Here is a 23,774-nt window from a genome sequence, read left to right on the forward strand (position 1 = left end):
CCAGTGCTGAGGCCCTGGTTGGGATGGAGCCAGGCTGGTATGAGGCAGAGAGAGGGAAAATTCACTTCCTGGTCAGCAGTGAGGGGAAAGAAAAGGGACGGCTTCTCACATCTGGGCCAGGGTGACTGGCAGTTGGCTGCCCCAACCCTCAGTAGCCCCCTCCCCCATCCTCAGCTCATATCACCTGACAAGGTGTGACTGCAGCCTGTGGGCCTGCCACACCTCTGAACCTTGAACTCTGGAAGTTAGAAGGATGGTGGGGGAGGGCAGAGCACCAGAGGCCCAGCCTAGCCTCTTAGAACCATCTCCTGCCAGTGAGATTTTCCCACCCTAAGAGGGCTTCCAGAACCTTCCAGCTCAGAGGTTCGGATCCCCGCCTAAGGCCCAGCTTGTTGTTTGAGTGGCCGTCTATCCCTTCTTTTTTTCAGCAGTCTTTCACGGACACCTCCCTGGACAGGCCTTGCTCTTTGGAGAGATTCTAGACTAGTGCTGTCCTGTAGAAGCAGAGTGCAAGCCACCATATGACTTAGTTTTCTAGTAGTCACCGTTAAAAAGCAAACAGATGAAATGAATTTTAACAATATATTTTATTTACCTTATACATTCAAAACCTTATTTCAACACGTTTGCAAACTAGGCAGATGTGATATTTTACATTCCCCCTTTTTTTTCCCCACTGAGTTTTTGCAATCCAGATGTACTTTATACTCACAGCATCTCTTTGGTTTGGTCAGCCACGTTTCCGGTGCTCAGTAGCCACGTGTGGCTGGTGGCTACCATATCGTACAGTGCAGCTTTCAGTGTAGTGAGTGCTGTAGCAGCCATGTGCCCTCAATGCTGAGGCACCCCATCCAGGGGGCAAGGGGAACCTTTAGTCTGCCTGGGGGAGCTGGGAAGGCTTCTTGGAGGAGGAGAGGAGGATGAAATGACTGACCTCAGGGGCAAACAATGGGTTAACATCTCTCTTGTTGGTGGGGTCTACTCCCGCTCAGGCGTTCACTTTCTGAATCACCGTGCAGGCAGTCGAGGCCGTGGCAGGGGCTATCGGGGCCGAGGAAGCCGCGGAGGGTCTCGGGGCCGAGGCATGGGCCGGGGCGGCCGAGGCAGGGGCAGAGGCTCCATGGGAGACCACCCAGAAGACGAAGATGACTTTTATGAAGATGAGATGGATGTAAGGTTTTCTACTGCCCGGGAATAGGGGAATGGCTGGTGGGCTGCATGTACTGTTGGGGGTGGCCTGTAAGACTAAGGAGGAAAGCAAGCATCAGGTGGCAGGCAGGTTTATGTGTTTTAAATGTTCAGGTATGATTTTGAAATTGAAAAAACTTTCATATGATTCAAACTGAACAGATACCAAAGGGTGAGCTGTGAAAATTACATCTTCTCACTGATTTCCCAGCGACTTAGTTGCCGTCCCTGGAGACAAGGTCCTGAGCGGCTCTGGAAACGTTTTAGGCCTCTGCAGTCCGGGGCTTATTTACTCACTGCGCTGCGTGCTTGCGCGCGGGCACACTCCTCTCGCAGAGAACTGCCACGCTCACTGCCGTGTCCCTGCCGAGACCTTTCTGTGTGTTCTTTGTTACAGCTGCACAGCTGTCCATTGTGTACAGAGGTGCCCTAATGGATTTGCCCAGGGGGTGGGAGTTTTAAGACTGATGACTGCACAGAAAGGATTAAGACCACCCATGCTCAGGCTGGGTCATGTGAGGAGGGGACACAGGCCCGAGGCCCAGGTTTCTCACCTGCTCTTCTGAGTCTGAAGTTGTCCTTGAAACCAAAAGGCAAAGGGGGCAAAATGTATAGTTAGGAACAGTGTTCATTGTTCCCCATGTGACACCTTTCTTCTCCTTTCTGAAATTCCAGTATGGAGAAAGTGAGGAACCAATGGGAGATGAGGATTATGACGACTATTCCAAGGAGCTAAACCAGTACCGCCGGTCCAAGGATAGCCGAGGACGAGGTGGGCAGGGGCCCCAGAAGTTGGTGGGGCTCCTTCTGGCAGCTGTTAGAGTTGGGTACTGGGGACAGGCAGTGGCTGATGCCATTTCTCTCCTCCACAGGGTTAAATCGAGGCCGTGGCCGGGGTTCCCGAGGCCGAGGCAAAGGGATGGGCCGTGGCCGAGGTCGAGGTGGCAGCCGAGGAGGGATGAACAAGGGTGGAATGAATGATGATGATGACTTCTATGACGATGACATGGGCGTGAGTCAACTCTTCATTCTGATCTGATGTGTTTAGCCAAGGCCGCTCCTTGGATTTTTGTTCCCTTTAATGACTTGTCCTCTAAGGCTGACCCTGGCCTCCTACTCCCAGTAGCCGTTCCCCATAGGGCCAATAAGCACTGATCACCTCTCATAGGGGTGCACTCACTGCTGGTGAGACTCTCTCTTTTGTGTTTTGTTGTGTTGTGTGTGGTTTTTTTAAAAAATATGTTTTATTGATTTTTTACAGAGAGGAAGGGAGAGGGATAGAGAGTTAGAAACATCGATGAGAGAGAAACATCGATCAGCTGCCTCCTGCAAACCCCCTACTGGGGATGTGCCCACAACCAAGGTACATGCCCTTGATGGGAATCAAACCCGGGACCTTTCAGTCCGCAGGCCGGTGCTCTATCCACTGAGCCAAACCGGTTAGGGCTGTGTGTGTTTTTTTAATGTTAATCTCACCCGAGGATATTTTTTCCCCATTGATTTTTAGAGAGGTGGGAGGAGAAACATCGATGTGAGAGAGATATATTGGTTGGTTGCCTCCCACACGCACCCCAGCCAGGGCCTGGGGATTGAACCTGCAACCCTGGTACATGCCCTTGACTGGGAATCAAACTGGCGACCTTTCGGTGTGCTGGTCAATGCTCCAACCATTGAGCATCACTGGCCAGGGTAAGAGACCCTCTGTTTCTTAAAACCACGTCTTTGTAGCACCTGCAGTCACCCCTAACCAGTCTCTAAGACTTGGAAGGTTCTAGGTGACCCACTCAGTTATCCCTGGAGAGTTTTACAGGAAGGCACGTGCCTCTGCCTCCAGGAGGTGGATGTGTTCCTGCACAAGTGTTTGTGCTCGAGTCTTCGTTGCCAACAGCTCCAAGTGCCAGAGCTTTTCTTATCCAAGCAGCATTCCATACTGTGGGCTCAGACTCCTATGGCCTCGGTGTCAGGAACTGGCTGCTAGACAACTCCTGTTACTCTTCTTCACTCAGATGGTCTGCACCTGACCCTCGCTTTTCACTCCCCGTTAGTTACCTTCACACTCTGTGCTCTGTGTTCCTAACAGGATGGCGGTGGAAGCTACCGGAGCCGTGATCATGACAAGCCCCACCAACAGTCTGACAAGAAAGGCAAAGTCATCTGCAAATACTTCGTGGAGGGGCGGTGCACATGGGTAAGGGGTCAGAGGGCCTGGGTGCCTGAGCAGGGCAGCAACCTCCTAGGGGACAAGGGCTCCTGGGCATGCTCTGGAGGCCACCTCGCTGGGCAGGGCTCATGCCGTGGGAGTGGTTGACTACTGAGAGGTGCCTCTGGGGCCTGGAAGACTTGGTTCTCTTCTCAGAGGGACTGAGGGGCCGGAGCAACAGGACATCTGGGTTTTTCTGGTTTGGGGAGGATATTTTTGGTCAAAGTTTTCAACAAATTCGTATAGCCTCAAATGTTGTATTAAGATTGATGCTAATGCAAAGATGTACATACTCTGGTTAGTTACTGAACTTTAAGACATCCATAGAAAAGGAGGGGCAGGAATCAGGCCAGCCTTGAACTTCACAGCAGAATTGAATGCCACAGATGGACCAGTGGCCACAGAATTCTGAAGGAAACAGTGTAACCCAAAATGTTAGTTTAGTCCAGTGGTCGGCAAACTCATTAGTCAACAGAGCCAAATATCAACAGTACAGCGATTGAAATTTCTTTTGAGAGCCAAATTTTTTAAACTTAAACTTCTTCTAACACCACTTCTCCAAAATAGACTCGCCCAGGCCGTGATATTTTGTGGAAGAGCCACATTCAAGGGGCCAAAGAGCCACATGTGGCTTACGAGCCACGGTTTGCCGACCACTGGTTTAGTCAGCCAGCTTTTTTTTTTCTTTTAATTTTTAAAATATATTTTTATTGCCCTAACCGGTTTAGCTCAGTGGACAGAGCATTGGCCTGCGGACTGAAGGGTCCCAGGTTCGATTATGGTCAAGGGCATGTACCTTGGTTGCAGTCATATCCCTAGTAGGAGGTGTGCAGGAGGCAGCTGATCGATGTTTCTCTCACATCGATGTTTCTGACTCTCTATCCCTCTCCCTTCCTCTCTGTAAAAAATCAATAAAATATATTAAAATATATTTGATTTCAGACAGGAAGGGAGAGGGAGAAAGAGATAGAAACATCAATGATGCGAGAGAATCATTGATTGGCTGCCTCCTGCACGCCCCCGACTGGGGATCAAGCCCACAACCCGGCATTGCTGGAATGGAACCCAGGGCCCTTCAGTCTGCAGGCCGACGCTCTTATCTACTGAGCCAAACTGGCTAGGGCTGTTGGCTTTTTATTCACATTTACCGTCAGTGGACAGATATTGGGAAACATGCACCCCAGGAAATACTACACCTATGTATATGTCTTAGAAAATGTGTACTCCAATAAGTGTGCATGTGTCTGTGAAATATTCCTTATTACAGTCAATTCATATTATTTTTAGAAGTTCGTAATACATATAAACGAAGAAAAATGAATAGCCATTCCTGAGAATAAGGCTTTTGAAACAGGTATACAACAATTTTTATCTTTAGTTTAGCTAGGTGTGTGTTTTCTTTGGATTGTGTCATAGTGCAGATAATGCAAACACAACTCCACTGGCTTGAGCACATAGATGCTTATCCCTCAGAACAGTGTAGGATGGGAGAGTGTACAAGGCTGGTGCAGTGTCGGTGGCACGCTGTGGGACCACCTCCTTCCTAGGCTATATTTTGCCGTTCTTAAGCATGTGGCTTTTGTCTTCATGGTTGCACAGTGGCTGGCGTTCTCCAGGCAGCACATCTAAGGGCTAGAGGAAGAAAAGTAGGTGGTGGGTTTTTTTAAAAAATGGAGGCCGAGTTGGCCTCGTAGGGACGTTTGCCTACACCTGTCGCCAGAACTTTAAGAGCAGCTGGGAAATGTAATATTTTTAGCTGGGCACATTCTTCCTCAAACAAAATTGGGGTTCTGTTAGGAGAAAGCATGGGACTGGATACTGGTTGTCATTCAGTAAATAGTGAAAAATAGTAGATAAGAGAAAGAAGGGAAGGAAAGAGGAGTTAGGAGGAGGCAGTGAAAGGCAAGGAATAGAGACGGGAGGAAGACGCTGTGGGAGAGGGAGGCAGGGGCCCCCCGGGGAGCACGCACGTGGTCAGAAGTATGAAGTTGGTGGGAAAAACCTGCCTGCTCCCTGAGGGAAGGGGGCTTCGTTCTGTCGTCGGTCCCTCTGCTTCTCCGGTGACAGAGCAGCGTTTTCTTGGAGGAGGAGTCAGCAAGGGCTTCCCGCACCACCGCCTGACCTTTCCATTGCTTCTCTTCCAGGGAGACCACTGTAACTTCAGCCATGACATCGAGCTACCAAAGAAGCGAGAACTGTGCAAGTTTTACATCACCGGGTTTTGTGCCAAAGCCGAGAACTGCCCCTACATGCATGATATCCTTTGGCGCCCACATCTGCTCTGATGCAAGGGCAGAACCCTCCTTGTTGGTAGTAGCAGCTGACCTCCACTGCGCTTCCTCTCACCCTGCCAGTGCAGTGTCGAGCTTTCAGTGCATCTGCATCTCATTTAACCCTCACATCTGTCCTATGACGGGCCTGCTGTTCCCGTTCTGCAGATGAGTAAACTGAGGCACATGTTAATATGTTCTCTCTACATATACTCTTGGGACTGGCGTATGCCATTGCCTGTTATCTTTCTGAGACTTTCTAACTGGCTATGTAACCTTGGGCACATCATTGAACTTGCCTATTTCTGTTGAGTGAGGATTTGAGGACACAGCCCCAAGGCCAGCGTGGTGGGGCGGGAAGCACTCTGGAGCAAGAGTCTTGAGAACGGGGTCTGCCACCAACCCACAGTGCAACCCTGAGAAAGTCACTTCCCCTCTCTGGGCTCGTTTCCTCATCTCCAAAACACGGGGTTGGATTCTGCCCTTGGGAACGTGTGCATGTGTGTGTCCCATGAGATGGAGCATTTGCCTTAATGTGCCCTGAACGTGATTTTCCGTGTAAGTTATACCACACGACTGGGAACTGTATCAATGGTGACGACTGCATGTTTTCCCACGACCCTCTGACTGAGGAGACAAGAGAGCTCTTGGATAAGGTAATGTCTGGGGGGTCGGCCACCACAGCTGGCAGGAACCAGGACCTGTGCCTTCCATTGACTTGGCTCTACAGCCCGCCCGCTGGCCGCTGTGCAGGACCATAATTCCCAGTTGCATTGATCTGGAGCTGGGCCACTTCAAGGAAGACATGGGGACTGTGTTCTTGCCTACAGAGAGAGTGGAGGAGGTCGCGCATGCATCTTACCTCCAGCCCGGGCAGTGTTCACTGGGGTGGCTGCGTGAAAGGAGTGTTGCCTGCTGTGTCTCCAAGCGTATCTTGTGATTTCTTAGTTGTCCTTTAGAGAGAGTCCCTGGTACACAAAGCGGAGAGGAGACTTGGGATGGCTTATACTTTTATGGAAATGTCAAATGTTTACTTAACAATTTTTAAAGATTCTATCAAGCAGTAAAAAAAAAACCAAAAAACTACAGGGAAATTAGAGGTTTGTGCTTGTTGGAGAGTTCTTCCCTCGGGTGAGGTGTCAGGGCTTTTTGAGTTGTCAGGTGACATTTGAAACTCATCCTAGTATCTTCTAGAATCTAGTCCCTGAGGAGTCATTAGGACTTGGGGAGTCCCAAGGTCCTGTCCTTGGTTTCCTAATCCATCCGAGGGATGAGCAAGAGAATGTAGCCTTTTAAATGAAGGCTTTCCTGCCTTCTAGTTCTCAGATGGTTTGAGGAGTTGGCTATTTGTTTAAGAATGGGAAGGATCGTGTTTATCAGCCATCCTTGGATGACTGCCCAGTTTAAATGGCTGCTGGCACTGCCGGAGGAGTTGAGGGGAAGCCGTGCACAGGCAAAGCAAGAGAACACCGCTCCTCATTGGCAGAGGGATGGGAAAAATTGGAGAAAGGTCTTATTTAGCCAGGCCCTTGTGGAGCCTAATAACCTAGGACTAGGGTTTTGTCATCTAGATATCTAGAGTCTATGAGTTTTTCACAGGGTAAATAGTGGGAAGTCATGGTGACTTCATTCCTCATTTGAAGAATGGAACAATATCTTACTGAGGACTGCCCCCTGCTGGAGGTTCAGAGTTTGTGTTGTAGACCAGTGCTGTCCAATAGGAAACACGTCATAGCCCCATGTTTAATTTTTCCTTTTTTTATTATCTACCTACTAGTTCTGCAGCAGTTTTAATATGAAGGTTTTACTGATAATTGCACAATTTATATGATGTGAGCAGAAAAATATCAAGAATGGCTATAAATTGGCCAGTCTTGTAAATCACAGGCTACACATTTTTATTGTTAATCCTTACCCAAGGATATTTTTTCTATTGATTTTTAGAGAGAATAGAAGGGAGGGAGGGACAGCAGGGGAGATGGCAAAGAAACATTAATGTGAGAGAGACATGACCCCCACACATGCCCCCATCAGGGCCAGGATCAAACTCTACAACCCAGGTACGTACCCCTGACCCAGAATTGAACCCTCAACCCTTTGGTGCGAGGGCTGATGCTCTAACCAGAGAGCCACACCCACCAGGGTCAGACTACATACACTTAATTTTAAATTTTCTAGTAGCCATATTAAAAAAGTAAAAAGAAACACATGAATTTAATTTTTACAACATATCTTAGCTCAGTGTATCCATGTTCAAACTAATCATTTTGGCAAGTAATAAGTGATGGGAAAAAGTAAGATTTTGGGGAGACTACTATGTCTTCAGAATCTGGTACTTATGGCCACGTTTCACGTACTCAATAGTAACACAAGGCGAGTGACCACCATATTGGACAGCAAAGCTCTAGACGTCCTAGTAAAAAACCCAAGAAAATAAGGTGTCCCATTTGAGCTCCTGCCCACAAACATTTGAAAACATTGATATCATCCCCTATACAAGGTTAAGTCTCAGTGGGATAAAAATGAGTGTAGAACCTAGAAAAATGATTCTAGAATCAAATTTGTGTGGTTAGGAAGTAAAACTTGCAATATGCCTTGGGATGGGCCTAGACCAGTGGTCGGCAAACTCATTAGTCAACAGAGCCAAATATCAACAGTACAATGATTGAAATTTCTTTTGAGAGCCAAATTTTTTAAACTTCTTCTAACGCCACTTCAAAATAGACTCGCCCAGGCCGTGGTATTTTGTGGAAGAGCCATACTCAAGGGGCCAAAGAGCTGCATGTGGCTCGCGAGCCGCAGTTTGCCGACCACTGGCCTAGACTGACCCTGCTGAAGGCGTGGGGTCAGCCATTTCCTTCCTGCCCAGACTGAGTTGCAGCTGGTCCACCAGGGCTGGGCCTGGGGTCCAAGCTGTGCTGCCTCTCATGACCAGGACTTAGCCATCTTATCCTGAAATGTCTGTGCTATTGTCCTGCTTTATTTTCCCACTTCTCGGGGACACTTCTGTCTGTCCAGACACTGATTTCCAGCTGTCCACTGTAGGTTTGAAAGCATGCCTGCCTTTGGGGTTCGCAATGACTTCTATGTGGGAATAGTTGGCAAGAATAACACAAAGAATTCCCTCTGCCAGATTTATCTGTTAAACAATATTTTTTGCCCCACTTGCTTTATCACTTGTTCTCATTTTAGTTTATATCCATGAGTTTTGACAAAGATATAGCCACGCAGAAACTTAGATGGAAGAAATTCAGTCCATCACCCAAAGCTCCTCTGATGCCCCTTTGTAGTCAACGCCTCCCCAGTCTCCAGCCCCTGGCAACCACTGGTCTGTTTTCCATCCCTATAGTTTGACTTTGCGAGAATGTCATATAAGTAGATTTACACTATGTAGCTTTTGAATACGTGTGCATACAGCCTTTTGACTCTAGCTTCTGGGCATAATCTACATGAGGTTCATCCACAGCATCGAGAATATAGTGTGAGTGCTGCTCCATTGTATGGATGATTTCAGTTTTTTATCCCGCCATCAGTTGAAGAACATTTGGGTTTCCATTTTGGGGCAAACCTTTTTAACCAACAGACGTGAGTTTACTTCTTGGCCTTGACAGACCATGTCCCACGTGCCTTTGTGTGTCTGCAGGTGTGTCAGTCCTTTTCTGCTGAGGATGTTTTTGATTTGTGGAAGCCCCTGGGATCGCTCTGAATCAGTCCTGGTAGGGGAGGTGTGGGGTCCAGCAAGGCCCTGGTGGTTTCATTCGTTGAAAGGGTCCCGGGAGCCCTTGTCCTTACTGACAGAGGCCCCGCCACAGCCAGAGGTTGAGAGGGTGGGGGAGAGAAAAACAAAACAAAACATTGATCAGTTTCCTCCCATATATGCCCTGACTGGAGATCAAACCTGCAACCTAGGTATGTGTCCTGACTGGGAATCGAACCCGAAACTTTTTGGGATATGGGACGATATTCCAAACAACTGGGCCACCAGGGCAGGGCAGCTCCGGCTTTTGAGGCAGCCCTCGAGACCCGGGGTGGGATTCAGTAAATGGGTACGGCAGAGGGCTGGTCTGTGTCCCGAGAGGAGTCCTTATCAGGATATTGTGGGGCCTGAACTAGAAGGGGTGCGAGAGGCCAAGTCCTGGCATAGGAGGAGGGTTCCCCAGTGGCCTATAGGCTGCATGCGACTGAGAAGCTGAAGTGCTGCGTGCCGGCAGGCCCACAGGGTGAGCACTTAGGAGCGGTGCTGCCGTGCAGAGGTTGTCTTGTGGTGAGAGCTTCAGTTTGTTCTGTTAACCATGAGTTTATTGAGTGCCCACCGTGTGCTGAGCACTGTGCTCAGTGCTGGCAATGGCAGGGAAAGATCACCACAGCCTCGGCCCCAGGGCAGGCGGTCGGTCGGAGAAGGGGCCGTCGGCCAGTGTTCACTGTGCTGAGTGGTACCTACCGAGAAAGGCAGCATGTTCACCACAGGCACATGTAACCTGGGGAGGCGGAGGCTCCTCAGGAGGCTGGTGTCAGGAGGGGACCTGAAGGCAGGTCGGGCATTAGGTGGCGTGACCAGGAGGGAATGAATGAGGCATTCTGGGTGGGACCTTGAGAGGCAGAGGGAATATGGCACCTTCATGATGGAGGTGTGGTCGAGTGTGTTCCTGTTTAGTGAGGGGCAACCTTGTTCTTTTTTTTTTTTTTTTTTTAATGTCTTTATTGATTTCAGAGAGGAAGGGAGAAGGAGAGAGAGATAGAAACATCAATGATGAGAGAGAATCATTGATTGGTTGCCTCCTGCACGCCCCCTACTGGGGACCGAGCCTGCAACCCAGGCATGTGCTCTTGGCCAGAATCGAACCTGGGACCCTTCAGCCCGCAGGCCGATGCTCTATCCACTGAGCCAAGCCGGCTAGGGCTCAATTTTGTTTTTAACCTGAGGACATTGAGTTGCCATTGAAAGGATCTGGCGGTATAGGGGCACAGCCATCTTTGTGATTGAATACTGTTATGCTCATGTGCAGAGAATAGTGGGGAGATTAGACAGGAGGCTGGACAGAGTGACAGAGTGCTGGTCAGAGACAGTGAGGCCCCAGGGTGAGATGAGCAGGTGAGCCAGGCAGCATCTCCAGTACTTTGGAGTGAGGATCAGAAAAGGTGGGAGGCCCTAATCTGTTTGGCTCAGTGGATAGAGCGTCGGCCTGCGGACTGAAGGGTCCCGGGTTCAATTCTGGTCAAGGGCATGTACCTTGGTTGCGGGCACATCCCCAGTGGGGGGTGTGCAGGAGGCAGCTGATTGATGTTTCTCTCTCATTGATGTTTCTAACTCTCTATCCTTCTCCCTTCCTCTCTGTAAAAAATCAATAAGATAAAAAAAAGAGAAAAAAGAAGAAAAGGTGGGAGTCAGGGGTAGTACCCCAGATCCTTGCTGGGCTGGGGAGGCGGAGCTTGTGCATGAGGAACGACCAGGTGGAGATGGTACCTGTGGCTCAGACTAGAGAGTGGCGGTAACCGCAGGGCCCCGGGGCCAGGGCAGGAAGGTGGTATGCAGGCAGGCAAGACCCACCAGAGAGCAACACCAAACAGCAAAGTTGGCCACTCAAAGCCTTAACTCTATTACACCTGCGCACTGCCTCCCTCCCCCACGGCTCCCAGGATGTGTTTACTTCATCATTCACCAAATGTGTGGCAGTGCCTCGTTGCTGCAGGCACTGCCCTGGGCACTGGGGAGAGAGTGATGAGGGGACAGGATCGGGCATCGGAATCAGTGTGCAAGGAGCCCAGAGGCTCTCTAGCAGGCCGACACTCAGGAGGCTAGGGGAGCTGACGCTGTGCCAGCCCGCGGTGAGAGGCAGGCAGGGGACACAGCACGAGCAATGGTTGCACACTCGGTAGAGGAACTGAAAGGGGCCAACTCGTTGGGAGGAGGAAGGGAAGTGAGCAGAACGTGGGGGCAGTGAAGCAGACAGACCCCAGCCCCCACGGTCCTGGGTGCTCCCCAGCATGGCTAATGGTGGGCAGTGTTTCCCACACGGCAGCGGGCACGTGTTAAAATGTGGCTCTGATTCACAAGGTCCCCTGTGCTGCTGGTCCACACACAGGCCACACCTTGAGTAGCAGGACTTGAAGGGACAAATGTTTTCCACTGATCAGTTTTCCATCCCCCTTGAAGCCAAGGGCCCAGATGCCGTTGTTGATCGTAAGGGGAGAGAAAAGCCAAGACCTGCCTGACACCTGTCAAGAGGTCCCACATCCCCGCCGTCCTGGGTGGAGGCCCTTCAGAGCTCAGTATCCAGGGTTTTTATTGGGGGCTGGTAATGTATGCAGCCTCTGCCTGGCATGTGCCCCAATTCCAGACTCCCAGAAGGAAGGGGGTGTCCAGCAGGAAGCACATTGTAGGGGTTAGGCACAGGGAGCCCTCTTCTCCGTCAGGTTCCCTTATACCAGCCGAAGGCCAGCACTGCAAGGCCTTCCAAGGAGAGCAGTCAGGCCTGCTGTCCTTTTTCTGCACAGGACCTAATTGGTGAGACATCCTCTCAAATCCAGACTTTGAAATAGTTTGTCTACTTCATACAGGCCCTCTGCCGGGCCCGGGGTCCCTCAGGGTGTAGAACAGTCCTGCCTTCATGGAGCTGACAGACTGTGTAGAGCCAGGAATACACAAGGATATGATAAAACGTGATCTTGCAGAGCTTGGGCAGTGCTTGGAAGCGGGCTAATGATGTTCCAGTAGTGAATGCAGGGACCTGGACAGTCACCCTGTTGACCTTTTTTTTTTTTTTTTTAATATATTTTATTGATTTTTTACAGAGAGGAAGGGAGAGGGATAGAGAGCTAGAAACATCGATGAGAGAGAAACATCGATCAGCTGCCTCCTGCACACCCCCCACTGGGGATGTGCCCGCAACCAAGGTACATGCCCTTGACCGGAATCGAACCCGGGACCCTTCAGTCCGCAGGCTGACGCTCTATCCACTGAGCCAAACCGGTTTCGGCCACCCTGTTGACCTTTAATAAGACCATCCATGGGGGACATCGGGCCACCTGGGAATAGAGGAAAACAAATGCCGGCGGGGTGGAGCCTGGTGCAGGCCGGCCTGCAGGGCAGAGCTTGGCTGTCAGCAGGGTTGAGTCGGGGGCACCATGGAAGGAAATGAAGCTGCCTCCCAGCACCCAGTCTTGCCACCAGGCCCCAGGGCAGTTTGATGGCAAATGCAGTGAGAGGCTTTTAAAGTCCAAATAGGATGGTGGCCTATCAGCCAGCCGTAATACATGACTCACGCTGCACATGGAACTGAAAACGTCATGCTGGGTGGAAGAAGCCAGTCACAAAAGACTCCGTATTATAGGAATCCGTTTCTGTAAAATGTCCAGAACCAGGAAATCTCTAGAGACAGAAAGCAGATTAGTGGCTGCCATGGGCTAGGGCAGTGGTCGGCAAACTGCGGCTCGCAAGCCACATGCAGCTCTTTGGCCCCTTGAGTGTGGCTCTTCCACAAAATACCATGGCCTGGGCGAGTCTATTTTGAAGAAGTGGTGTTAGAAGGAGTTTAAGTCTAAAAAAATTGGCTCTCAAAAGAAATTTCAATCGTTGTACTGTTGATATTTGGCTCTGTTGACTGATGAGTTTGCCAACCAATGGGCTAGGGGGAGGGGAAATGGGAAGTGATTGCTTATGGGTAAGGGGCTTTTTTTGGATGATGGAAAGTTCTAGAACTAGACAGGTGATGGATGGATAACTTCATGAAGGTACTTAATGCCACTGAAATGTACGCTTTAAAATTGTGAGATCGGCCGAAACCGGTTTGGCTCAGTGGATAGAGCGTCGGCCTGCGGACTGAAAGGTCCCGGGTTCGATTCCGGTCAAGGGCATGTACCTTGGTTGCAGGCACATCCTCAGTGGGAGGTGTGCAGGAGGCAGCTGATCGATGTTTCTCTCTCATCGATGTTTCTAGCTCTCTATCCCTCTCCCTTCCTCTCTGTGAAATACCAATAAAAATATATAAAAAAATAAAAAATAAAATAAAAAAAAAATAAAATTGTGAGATCGTACGTTTTATGGTACTGTATTTTGCTGCAGGACAGGAGTGGCTCTCCTGCCCACTGGTCAGAGGGGACCAGCCGTGGTGAGGGGGGTGGTTTATGTGCCAAAGAGGCTTCATGGTCATTGGCCTTATGCTGTAAGGCTCCCTCAGTCCCTGTGATTCAGATTTCCAAATCTAGTTCTCAACCCTGGAGGGGTCCTTGCCACCCGACTCCTGTCCTGTCCTGACTGCACGCCCTTTTATCCTCCCACCCGCAGATGTTGGCTGACGACGCGGAAGCAGGCGCTGAGGACGAGAAGGAAGTTGAGGAACTGAAGAAGCAGGGCATCAACCCCCTGCCCAAACCACCCCCCGGGGTGGGCCTCCTGCCCACCCCGCCTCGGCCCCCTGGCCCCCCTGCCCCGACCTCTCCAAATGGCAGGCCCATGCAGGGCGGGCCCCCTCCCCCACCCCCGCCCCCTCCTCCGCCCCCCGGGCCCCCGCAGATGCCCATGCCAGTGCACGAGCCGCTGTCCCCCCAGCAGCTGCAGCAGCAGCAGGACATGTACAACAAGAAGATCCCCTCCTTGTTTGAGATCGTGGTACGGCCCACGGGACAGTTGGCTGAGAAGCTGGGTGTGAGGTGAGTGCCGGGACCTGTCACTGTGAGCCTGGTCAGGGCAGCTTGCTGCCTCTAGAAACGATTGGAGGCCTGGTCTAGAGCAGCAGTCATCAACCTTTCGGACCATCAGGGGTCCATGGACCACCGGTTGGCGACCACTGCTCCAAAGGTTTCCTTAAACCAGCGGTCACCAACCTTTCGGACCTCCTGGACCACCAGTAGTCCGCCAACCGGTGGTCTGCGACTGCTGGTCTAGAGCCATTCACTGCTCACCATGTGGAGGCCTCCACATCTCCTCAGGGGTGTGACCCCCCACAACCCCTGCTCTGCGGAGGCCTCCACATCTCCTCAGGGATGTGACCCCCCACAACCCCTGCTCTGCAGCCCCTCTCATAGGCACCATTTCCTCCTTCTCGTAGGTTCCCTGGACCTGGAGGACCCCCCGGGCCAATGGGCCCTGGGCCCAATATGGGACCCCCGGGGCCGATGGGGGGCCCAATGCATCCGGACATGCACCCTGACATGCACCCGGACATGCACCCAGACATGCACCCGGACATGCACCCAGACATGCCGATGGGCCCTGGCATGAACCCTGGCCCGCCTATGGGACCTGGTGGCCCCCCAATGATGCCTTATGGCCCTGGAGACTCCCCACATTCTGGAATGATGCCCCCCATCCCACCAGCCCAGAACTTCTATGAAAACTTTTACCAGCAGCAGGAAGGCATGGAGATGGAGCCGGGACTCATGGGGGACACAGGTAGGCAGGGCGTGTGGGCCCGGTGGGGTTGCTGGGTTTACACAGTGGAACACAGGAAGATTCGATCTCTCCTCCCAGCCTTTGAAAGCATGAATCCAACTCCATCTCTGTCCCATGAGCGGCTGAATGTTTTTCATGACAGCGTCACTATCCTGTTGAGGCCGAAAGGAATATTATAGTTATTATCACCGTAATTTAGTCTCTCAGACATTTTGCTTGGTGTCCCTGGAATCAGGAGCACGGGAACATCGAGGGCAGGTGTGGAAGGGTGTTGGGCTAAGAGGCTGATGTGGCCTCACCAAAGCAGCCTCCTTCCAGATGGTTCTTGGCTTGGGACTGCCAGTGTCCGCCTAGTGGTTCTGCTTGCTCTGTCCCCACGTCTGACCATCCTCCCCCTCCTCTCCTTCCTTCCTGTTAAAATAACAACACATATCGGCAGCGACAACCACGTGGCCACAGGAGGTAGTGTGCGGCCTTCAGCAGGAGTGGGTGTGCTCACCGGCCTGTGCAGCAGCTCCAGTCCCGGGGTCAGAGCCAGCGAGACAGCCACGGTCCTGGCCTTAGCGTCATTAGAGTGGAGGGAAACAGGCAGGAAATGTATACACAAGTACAAAAGCTCGTTCCAGCATTGATCATGGCTAGAAGTAACGGTCTGTGGGAGAGTGGTGGTCGGAGGTGGGCCAGGAGGGTCTGGACACGGTGAGGTCAGTGGGCAGAGGCCTCTCTGAGGAGGGACGGGGCGTGAGCTGGGACGGGAAGGGGCGGCGGCAGCTACGGGGTGCACAGCCCACGCGGGAGGCACAGCCAGGGCAGAGGCCCCAGCCAGTCCGCTCGCTTGAGAAAAGCCAAAGAGCATGTGCTTTGGAAAGGAGGACAAGGGAGAGCAGTCCCAGCAGTAGGGACTCTGTCGCCCTGGCGAGGTGACCTCATTGAAGGAGTGACCGGTACAAGCAGAGGAGTGAGAGGGCAGCGGTTGGTAGGGCGGGCGTGGAACCTCCTGGGCAGAGGCGAGCCGGGAGGTAGCAGGGAGCAGCAGCAGGGCTTGTCTTCTCAGTTTGGAGATGATGCCATGGGCCAGCGTGACCCCTCCTATATGCGTTACAAGGCGGACAGGAGTGGATGGGGCGCTGGCCATGGGGCAGCCTCCGTGGGTGCTGATGCCGCCCTGACTGGGAAGCCCTGCTGGCGAGCTGAGGTGGGTGGGGCAGTACCTCAGCTTTGTCCGCGTTAAGGATGAGGTGCCCATTTGACAGCCACGCCTCGGACACGTTGAGGCGGATCAGCGACAGGCAGGCTGGAGGTCGATGTGAGCGTCATTGGTGTCTAGATGGTGTTCGAAGCGGTGAGAGCAGGTGTTTGGGGTAGGAGCAGGGGCTTTAGAAAGATGTGACAAGTTCTCAAGTGAGAAAAACCGGTTGCTTGAGGGGTGATGTTCCCACAGCCCTTCCCACCTGTAAACATGCATATGCAGTGTGCAGGGCCAGAGGTCTGGGGTGGAAGGAAAGCAAGTCTGTCAAGCTGTTAACAGCACAGAGAGGAATTGGCTTAAGTCCCCACGTCAGGAAGTCTTACAGAGTGCTGCTCAGTGGCTTCTCGGCCCAGCGGGTCCTCCAGTAACATTGCGTTCCACATCCTTCCGTTAGCGCATTGATGAGGTGCCCTAGGAACTTGGCTCTCCTTTGTATCGATTGGCCTCTGGTAAAATTGGTTTTGTTGTATTTTGCTTAAAGTCATAGAACCTATCGATAACGTTAAGTGAGTCCTTACTGTATTCACAAGTGCACAACCATCTTTTAAAAAATATATATTTTTATTGATTTCAGAGAGGAAGGAAGAGGGAGAGAGAGATAGAAACATCAATGATGAGAGACAATCATTGCTCGGCTGCCTCCTGCACACCCCCTTCTGGGGATCAAGCCCGAAACCCAGGCATGTGCCCTGACCAGGAATTGAACCGTGACCTCCTGGTTCATCTGTTGACCTGAGCCACGCCGGCCAGGCAGTGAGACACTCTTAATGAAAAGTTCCGAGTGGAGGGACTGGGACTGCTCACCGAGTGTCCGCGTGTCCCCGTGCCGAACCAGGGTGTGGCACAGATCAGGCTTGCCCATCACATTCACATGTGACAAAGTTCAGTGGCCAAAACAAGGTGACCTTTCGCTTTCTGCACATACGTGAAATTATTTTGTATATAAAATTAAGTTACAGTTTCACTGTCTTTTACCGGCCCCACTTCAGTTGCTCACTAGCCCCATGAGGACAGTGGTGGGTGTACGGCACATGCATCATTGCAAAACATTCTGTGGGCAGTGCTCACTGGACATTCTCCATCTCTGAGAGAGAGACACACACACACACACACACACACACACACAGTCTCCAGGTATATCGTCCCCCAGCCCACCATGCTGCGTCCCCTCCTTAAATGCAGCAGCAGCTCATCAACATTCATGGAGTGTAGGAAGCAGGAAGAGGAAGCAGCAGGAGCTTCTGGGTTGACATGTGGCCTTAGCATCATAGTGTTTTTTATATACATATACATTTTTTATTGTTGAGAGTATGGCCCCCCATTTCCCCCCACCTTTGTCACCCTCCACCCAGCCCCTGTCCCACCCCAAGGCCTTCACCCCACTATTGTCTTTGTCCATGGGCTATGCATGTAGTATACATGTTCTTTGGCTAATCTCTTCTGTAACCCCCTTCCCACTTCCTTCTGAGATCCGTCAGTCTGTCCCATGCTTCCTGTCTCTGGACCTGTTTTGTTTGTCAATTTATTTTGTTCATTAGCTTCCACATAGAAGTGAGGTCATGTGACATTTGTCTTTCTCTGACAGGCCTACTTCACTCAGCATCATTTTGGTGTATTTCCCTTCTTTTCTTTTCGAGCCTCATTCCCAGTTGTTAAGCTCATGTTTTGACCTCACAATGTGATAGTGTTCTTCTTCATTGATTATTACAAACAAACCCTAAAATAAATAAAACAGGTCAGAGCGCGTGGAGTAAAAAGTGAAGAGACCTCTTAGCCCCTGCCTCTGGAATCTCATTTTCAAGAGACTGCTTCCTGTCTTTCTGGAGCCTTCTTGCGTTTTGCAAACATTCGTATGACGTTCGTCCTGTATTCACGTCATGAGCATGTGCCATGTCACTGACCTCTCTGTGAACCCCACTGTCACCCTGGCTGCATACTGGGTTGGCTTCTCCGTCCCCGCTGCTGGCTTTCTGTGGGGACCGTCCTGGGATGTGCCTGGTAGGAAGGAACGGGCTGCACTTCTCACCCATCGCCATCGCCATCAGGGGAGGTTCTCAGTTGAGGGCACGGGTGGGTTGGAGTTGACATCTCAAGGCCCTTCCCGACACGAACCCTCGGTTCTTCCCTGCCACAGAGGACTACGGGCACTACGAAGAGCTGCCGGGGGAGCCTGGGGAGCACCTCTTCCCCGAGCACCCTCTGGAGCCTGACAGCTTCTCTGAGGGAGGGCCCGCAGGCCGGCCGAAGCCGGGCGCCGGTGTCCCCGACTTCCTGCCCTCAGCCCAGAGGGCCCTGTACCTGAGGATCCAGCAGAAGCAGCAGGAGGAGGAAGAGAGAGCGAGGAGGCTGGCTGAGAGCAGCAAGCAGGACCGGGAGAATGAGGAAGGCATGTGTCCTCCCCAGGGGCAGGGCTTTCCCTAAGGGCGCCGGCCCCGGGCACCGTGCAGGGGAAAGATGGGGAACACCTAGATCGGGTTTTACACTGAAAGGGAGCCTCTGGCCAGGGAGGACCCGTGCCTCGGGCTGGGAACTCAGGCTGGGGCTGCTGCATGTCCCTCAGGAAATTGGAAGTCAGGGCTGCCCTCTGTGCTTTGGGGGTCGGGAGACACCCTGATCCCATCAAGGAAGGAGGTGGTCTGGTCCCTAGAGGAGACAGTAGCTGACTCGATTTACTCCCTGCACCCTTACAGAGGAGGCCGTAGAAAGATGCTCACACACCCCCCTCCCTTGCCCCTTGATCTCAGGAAGCCAGCAGATGAGAGCTGGTGGTTGACATAACCAGTAATGATCAGTCACACACAGCTGCCAAGTTACATGGGGCTGTGCAGTGAGCTGGTGGCATCCCCAGGGTGAAATGGGGAGGACAAATTGTGTTTAGAACCTGAAGCCATATGTCACAGGTGGCCATGACAGGAGCCCAGGAGCAAGTGGGGACCGTGGGATGAGGGGGCAATGCCCTCTGGTGGCCCCAGTTTTATCTGCTTAGGAGGTTGGACTTGGGCTAGTTTCCGTGTCTGCCCCCCTGACCCCGCCTCTCAGCCTGTGGCTGCCCTTCCCAGGGATGTGGTAATCTTGGGGGCCTGGGGGCAAGCATCTGTTAGCCCCAGGTGTAGTGGGAGCTGAGTCAGTGGGGCCTGAGCCTGCCCAGGGGGTGATGGATGAGGTGGCGGCACCATAGGCTTGGAGCCTGAGCTCAATCTGGGCTCTGCCCCATCTCAGGGCACAGTTCATGCCTCCCTTTTCTCATCTGTCAAATGGGCCAAATGACACTACTTCCCGGGTGTTTGTGAGAATTAATAAGACAAAGCATTTAGCTCAGTGCTGGCACACGAGGAAAGATCCAGAAATGTCAGCCAGGGGCCTCCCATGGTCAGCACTTTGCTGGCCGGATCTCACTGGCTGTTCGTGGTAGGGGATGGGGGTTCTTGGGAGAGGAGAGGTGAGGTTCTGAGAGGTAGGAGGCAGAGGTGCTCACCCAGCGGGCTGCCGGGGGTCCGAGAGGGCGGATGTGGTGGCCACTCACTCCCTCCCTGCTCTGCTTTCTCAGGTGACACCGGAAACTGGTACTCAAGTGACGAGGACGAGGGTGGGAGCAGCGTCACCTCCATCCTTAAGACCCTGAGGCAGCAGACGTCCAACCGACCCCAGGCTTCTGTCGGGGAGATGAGCAGCAGTGGGCTGGGGGATCCCCGCCTCCAGAAGGGACACCCCCCAGGAGGCCGGCTGGCTGACCCCCGCCTCAGCCGGGACCCCAGGCTCACGCGCCACGTTGAGGCTTCCAGTGGGTCAGGCCCAGGCGACACGGGGCCCTCCGACCCCCGGCTGGCTCGCCCCCTGCCTGCACCGAAGCCCGAAGGTGGCCCTCATTCCAGCCCCGCAGGCCCCAGCGGCTCCAAGGGGTCTGGGCCGCCCCCTGCAGAAGAGGAGGAAGGGGAGCGGGCCCTGCGGGAGAAGGCCGTGAACATCCCCCTGGACCCCCTTCCCGGGCACCCACTGCGGGACCCGCGGTCGCAGCTGCAGCAGTTCAGCCACATCAAGAAGGATGTGACCCTGAGCAAGCCGAGCTTCGCCCGCACCGTGCTGTGGAACCCCGAGGACCTGATCCCCCTGCCCATCCCCAAGCAGGATGTCGTGCCCCCCGTTCCCGCTGCCTTGCAGTCCATGCCTGCCCTGGACCCCAGGCTGCATCGGGCCTCCACTGTGGGCCCCTCCAACCCCCGACAGCGCTCAGGCACCTCCACGGACCCCGGCTCATCCGGCTCCAACCTGCCTGACTTCGAGCTCCTCTCTCGAATCCTCAAGACTGTCAGTGCCACTGGCCCCTCCGCTGCCCCCGGCCCCAGCGACAAGCCCAGCGACCCCCGGGTGCGGAAGGCTCCCACTGACCCTCGGCTGCAGAAACCAGCAGACTCTGCTGCCTCCTCCCGCGCTGCCAAGCCTGGCTCTGCTGAAGTACCCTCTCCAGCTGCCAGCCCCAGTGGGGAGTCCTCTCCCCCAGCCACCGCCCCCTATGACCCCCGAGTACTGGCGGCTGGTGGGCTGGGCCAGGGCAGTGGGAGCGGGCAGAGCAGCGTGCTGAGCGGCATCAGCCTCTACGACCCCAGGACTCCCAATGCAGGTGGTAAAGCTGCAGAGCCTGCTGCTGACGGGGCTGCCCAGCCCAAGGGCCCCGAGGGCAATGGCAAGAGCTCGGCTGCCAAGGCCAAGGAGCCCCCGTTCGTCCGAAAGTCTGCCCTGGAACAGCCCGAATCCGGGAAGTCCGGTGCGGACGGGGGCTCCACCACAGCCACAGACAGATACAACAGTTACAACCGGCCCCGGCCCAAGGCTGCTGCAACCCCCGCCGCCACCACGGGCACCCCACCACCAGAGGGCGCTCCACCCCAGCCCGGTGTGCACAACCTGCCTGTGCCCACCCTCTTCGGGACCGTGAAACAGGCGCCTAAGACAGGCTCCGGGAGCCCATTTGCTGGCAATAGCCCCGCCCGAGAGGGCGAGCAGGACGCGGGGTCCCTGAAAGATGTTTTTAAAGGCTTTGACCCCACTGCCTCCCCCTTTTGCCAGTAGTGTTAAGTCGGAGTGGAGCTGTCCCTACACCCCACCCTTCCTAGGGCAATATTTAAGTGCAGCATCCAGAGTTGGGAACTTGCGGGGAGGGGGGTCTGGGTATTCTTTCTGTACTTTTTCCCTCTTTTTCTTTTGCTCTCTCGCTCTTTCTCGCTCTTGCTCCCCCCACTTTTTTTTTTTTTTTTTTAGTAATACTTCCTTTTTAAAACATATAAATTGTATATAACCGTCTTCAGTTCTGGTCAGTGCTGCAGGGCTCCCACCAAGAAAACCTACTTGTGCACATGAACAGTTTGCAAGTCACCAGCTGGTGCTCTGCCTGGCCAGCCCAATTTTCAGGGACTCCTTGAAGACTGGGGTCCAGTAGGTTTTCTGGACACAGCTTGGCCCCTCCTCCTCCCCCTCCTTGCAGGACAAAGTAGGCATTGAGAAGGCCCTGAGCACTGCATGAGGAGGCAGCAGGACCGAGGCAGGACCCGCTTAGGGGCAAGTGGGGGTGAAAATTACCCAGGAAAGGAAAAGAGCCTGGGAGCTGCCCTGGAAGAAACAACCCGTTCCCGCCGCATCGCCTCTGGACTTGCGCCTGGTCCCTCGCCAGCCTCGGCCCAGAGTTCACCCTGAGCCCGCACCTCAGGCCTGGACAGAAGACGCCAGGGGGAGACAGGCTGGAGGCAGGGCTGGTGTGGGGCAGGTCCCCGAGCTGCTTCCGGGAGGCAGGCCGCAGGTGGCATTTTCCGTCAGTATTAGCTCCTCTCCTGTCCTGTCTCGGCCATGCCCTTCTCCCCTCGTGCCAGGGGCTGTCCTGCTCCTCAGAAGCCAGAGCGCCCAGTGCTGGCCTGGCCTCTGGGGACAGCTCAAGGATCCGTGGCATGGCCGCCCACCAGGCCCCTGAGGAGGAGTCCTGGCTGGTTCTGGGCAGTGTTTCTGTCTCCGCTCCCTTCGCCCCTCTGCACCATATCTGTGGGGCCTGTGGTCTCGGTGTGTTCGGATTTCTTCTAAGCGACAGGTGCACAAGTTCAGAGGCGTGTCAGGGTGTGGGGTTGGGCACTCCCCTAAAAAGGACCTGGGGCAGGCTGGATAGCAGCCATGGTGGGGTGGGGGCTGCTGGCCTCCTGGGAGCGGCACCAGGACCCCGCCTGCAGGTGAGGGTGTGGGACCGGAGACCTGTGCCCTGCTCCTGATCCAGCTGAGCCGGGAAGGGAGCAGGCCGCTGCACCGGCTTCCATGGACCCAGCCTGGGGAAGTGGGCGAGGCCTGTGCCGCCAGGGGTCCTTCTCTCCTATGTTCGTCCTTGCCGGCTTCTGCCTCTCGCCTCGTCCCACCGCCTCAGCCACCTCGCTTAAGGTCCCTGTCTCTCCCTTGCTAATAATGAGGAAACTTGGTGACCCAGCCAAGGGTTCCCCCTCCCTGCACCTTGGGGTGGGAGGTGAACAGGCTGCGATACCACACCCCTCTCCCCGGGAAGAAAATAGTTGAGTTTGGGGCCAGAAGCGAAGGCCAGAGAGGCAGCCCCACAGGGTCAGTGCGCTGTGATCAGGTTGGTTTGGTTTGTCTTTGTCTTTTTGTTCTGTTTTTTTAAACATTAGTGAGATGTTTCTTCAGCCACCAGTGTTGGCCTTGAGCAGAGGGCTGCAGCCGTGGTGTTTGTACAATAAATAAGAATACACAGTGTGGCTGTGGGGTTTTTTCCTTCTCTGAGAATTTTCTTTTGTAAAAGCGAATTAAATAATTTTTTAAAACAAATTTGTGGATGAAATAGAAGCTGAAGCCCTCCTTGGATATTCAGCCTAAGAACCTCATGGGACTATGAATTTACCCAAAATTTTCATTTGCCATCAGGCCAAGCTTTTAAAAAAAAAATTGTTCTCTAACCAGGATTGTAACAAAAGTGTAAATACTATTTCAGAAAGTTGATGGTGCAAATATGTATATAACGTACTGTATTTTTACAATGATCGTCGCATGCCTCTATCCCACCCCTTTTTGTACTCTGTATCTGTCTTCCAGAAACGTCACCTGCCCTTTCTCCTGTGGTCTCTTAATCCAATAATTGTATTACTGCCATTAAAGGATGCAGTTATTTTAAAAAGTCTGCCGTCACGTGTCCCTCCTGCTCCTGCCATGCTGTGCCCCGGGACTAACCGGGAGGATGGGAGGCAGTCTCGGGGTGGGGGTGAACCTGCATCTATTTTCCTGGTGCTGCCCCAGGGTGACAGTCGTGATGACACCAAACACCTGAGTGACTTCATCCCACTCTTCCCTTGCTTGGCTTTGGGCCAGTCAGTACACAGAGAGACATGGTGACCCACACAGGCCCGGTCCCGCCTGCACACCACTCTGGGACAGCTGGGCGTGTAGGGATGAGAAGGAACTGGAGCCCTAACTATAGATGGACCGTCTGTGTCCCCT

The 23,774-nt window shown here is 53.3% G+C and overlaps 1 protein-coding gene across 7 annotated transcripts in view; it reads left to right on the forward strand.

The window, feature by feature from the left end:
• ZC3H4 (zinc finger CCCH-type containing 4) overlaps nt 1-23,444 on the forward strand; it is a 42,979-nt gene extending 19,535 nt beyond the window's left edge. For 3 of the 7 annotated variants that reach the window (XM_080643887.1, XM_080643890.1, XM_080643889.1), the window contains 10 exons: nt 993-1,171; nt 1,864-1,960; nt 2,061-2,200; nt 3,269-3,376; nt 5,533-5,644; nt 6,205-6,314; nt 13,943-14,307; nt 14,706-15,049; nt 18,433-18,684; nt 19,846-23,444. In XM_080643887.1, coding sequence (XP_080500013.1) covers nt 993-1,171; nt 1,864-1,960; nt 2,061-2,200; nt 3,269-3,376; nt 5,533-5,644; nt 6,205-6,314; nt 13,943-14,307; nt 14,706-15,049; nt 18,433-18,684; nt 19,846-21,365 — 3,227 coding nt within the window. In that variant the 3' untranslated portion in view covers nt 21,366-23,444. The remainder of the gene's footprint in view (nt 1-992; nt 1,172-1,863; nt 1,961-2,060; nt 2,201-3,268; nt 3,377-5,532; nt 5,645-6,204; nt 6,315-13,942; nt 14,308-14,705; nt 15,050-18,432; nt 18,685-19,845) is intronic. The other 4 variants (XM_080643892.1, XM_080643893.1, XM_080643888.1 and 1 more) reach the window with 3 other exon arrangements.
• The last annotated feature ends 330 nt before the right edge of the window (nt 23,445-23,774 follow it).

This window comes from Plecotus auritus, assembly GCF_963455305.1.
Source record: "Plecotus auritus genome assembly, chromosome: 10".
Classification (NCBI taxonomy): Eukaryota; Metazoa; Chordata; class Mammalia; order Chiroptera; family Vespertilionidae; genus Plecotus; species Plecotus auritus.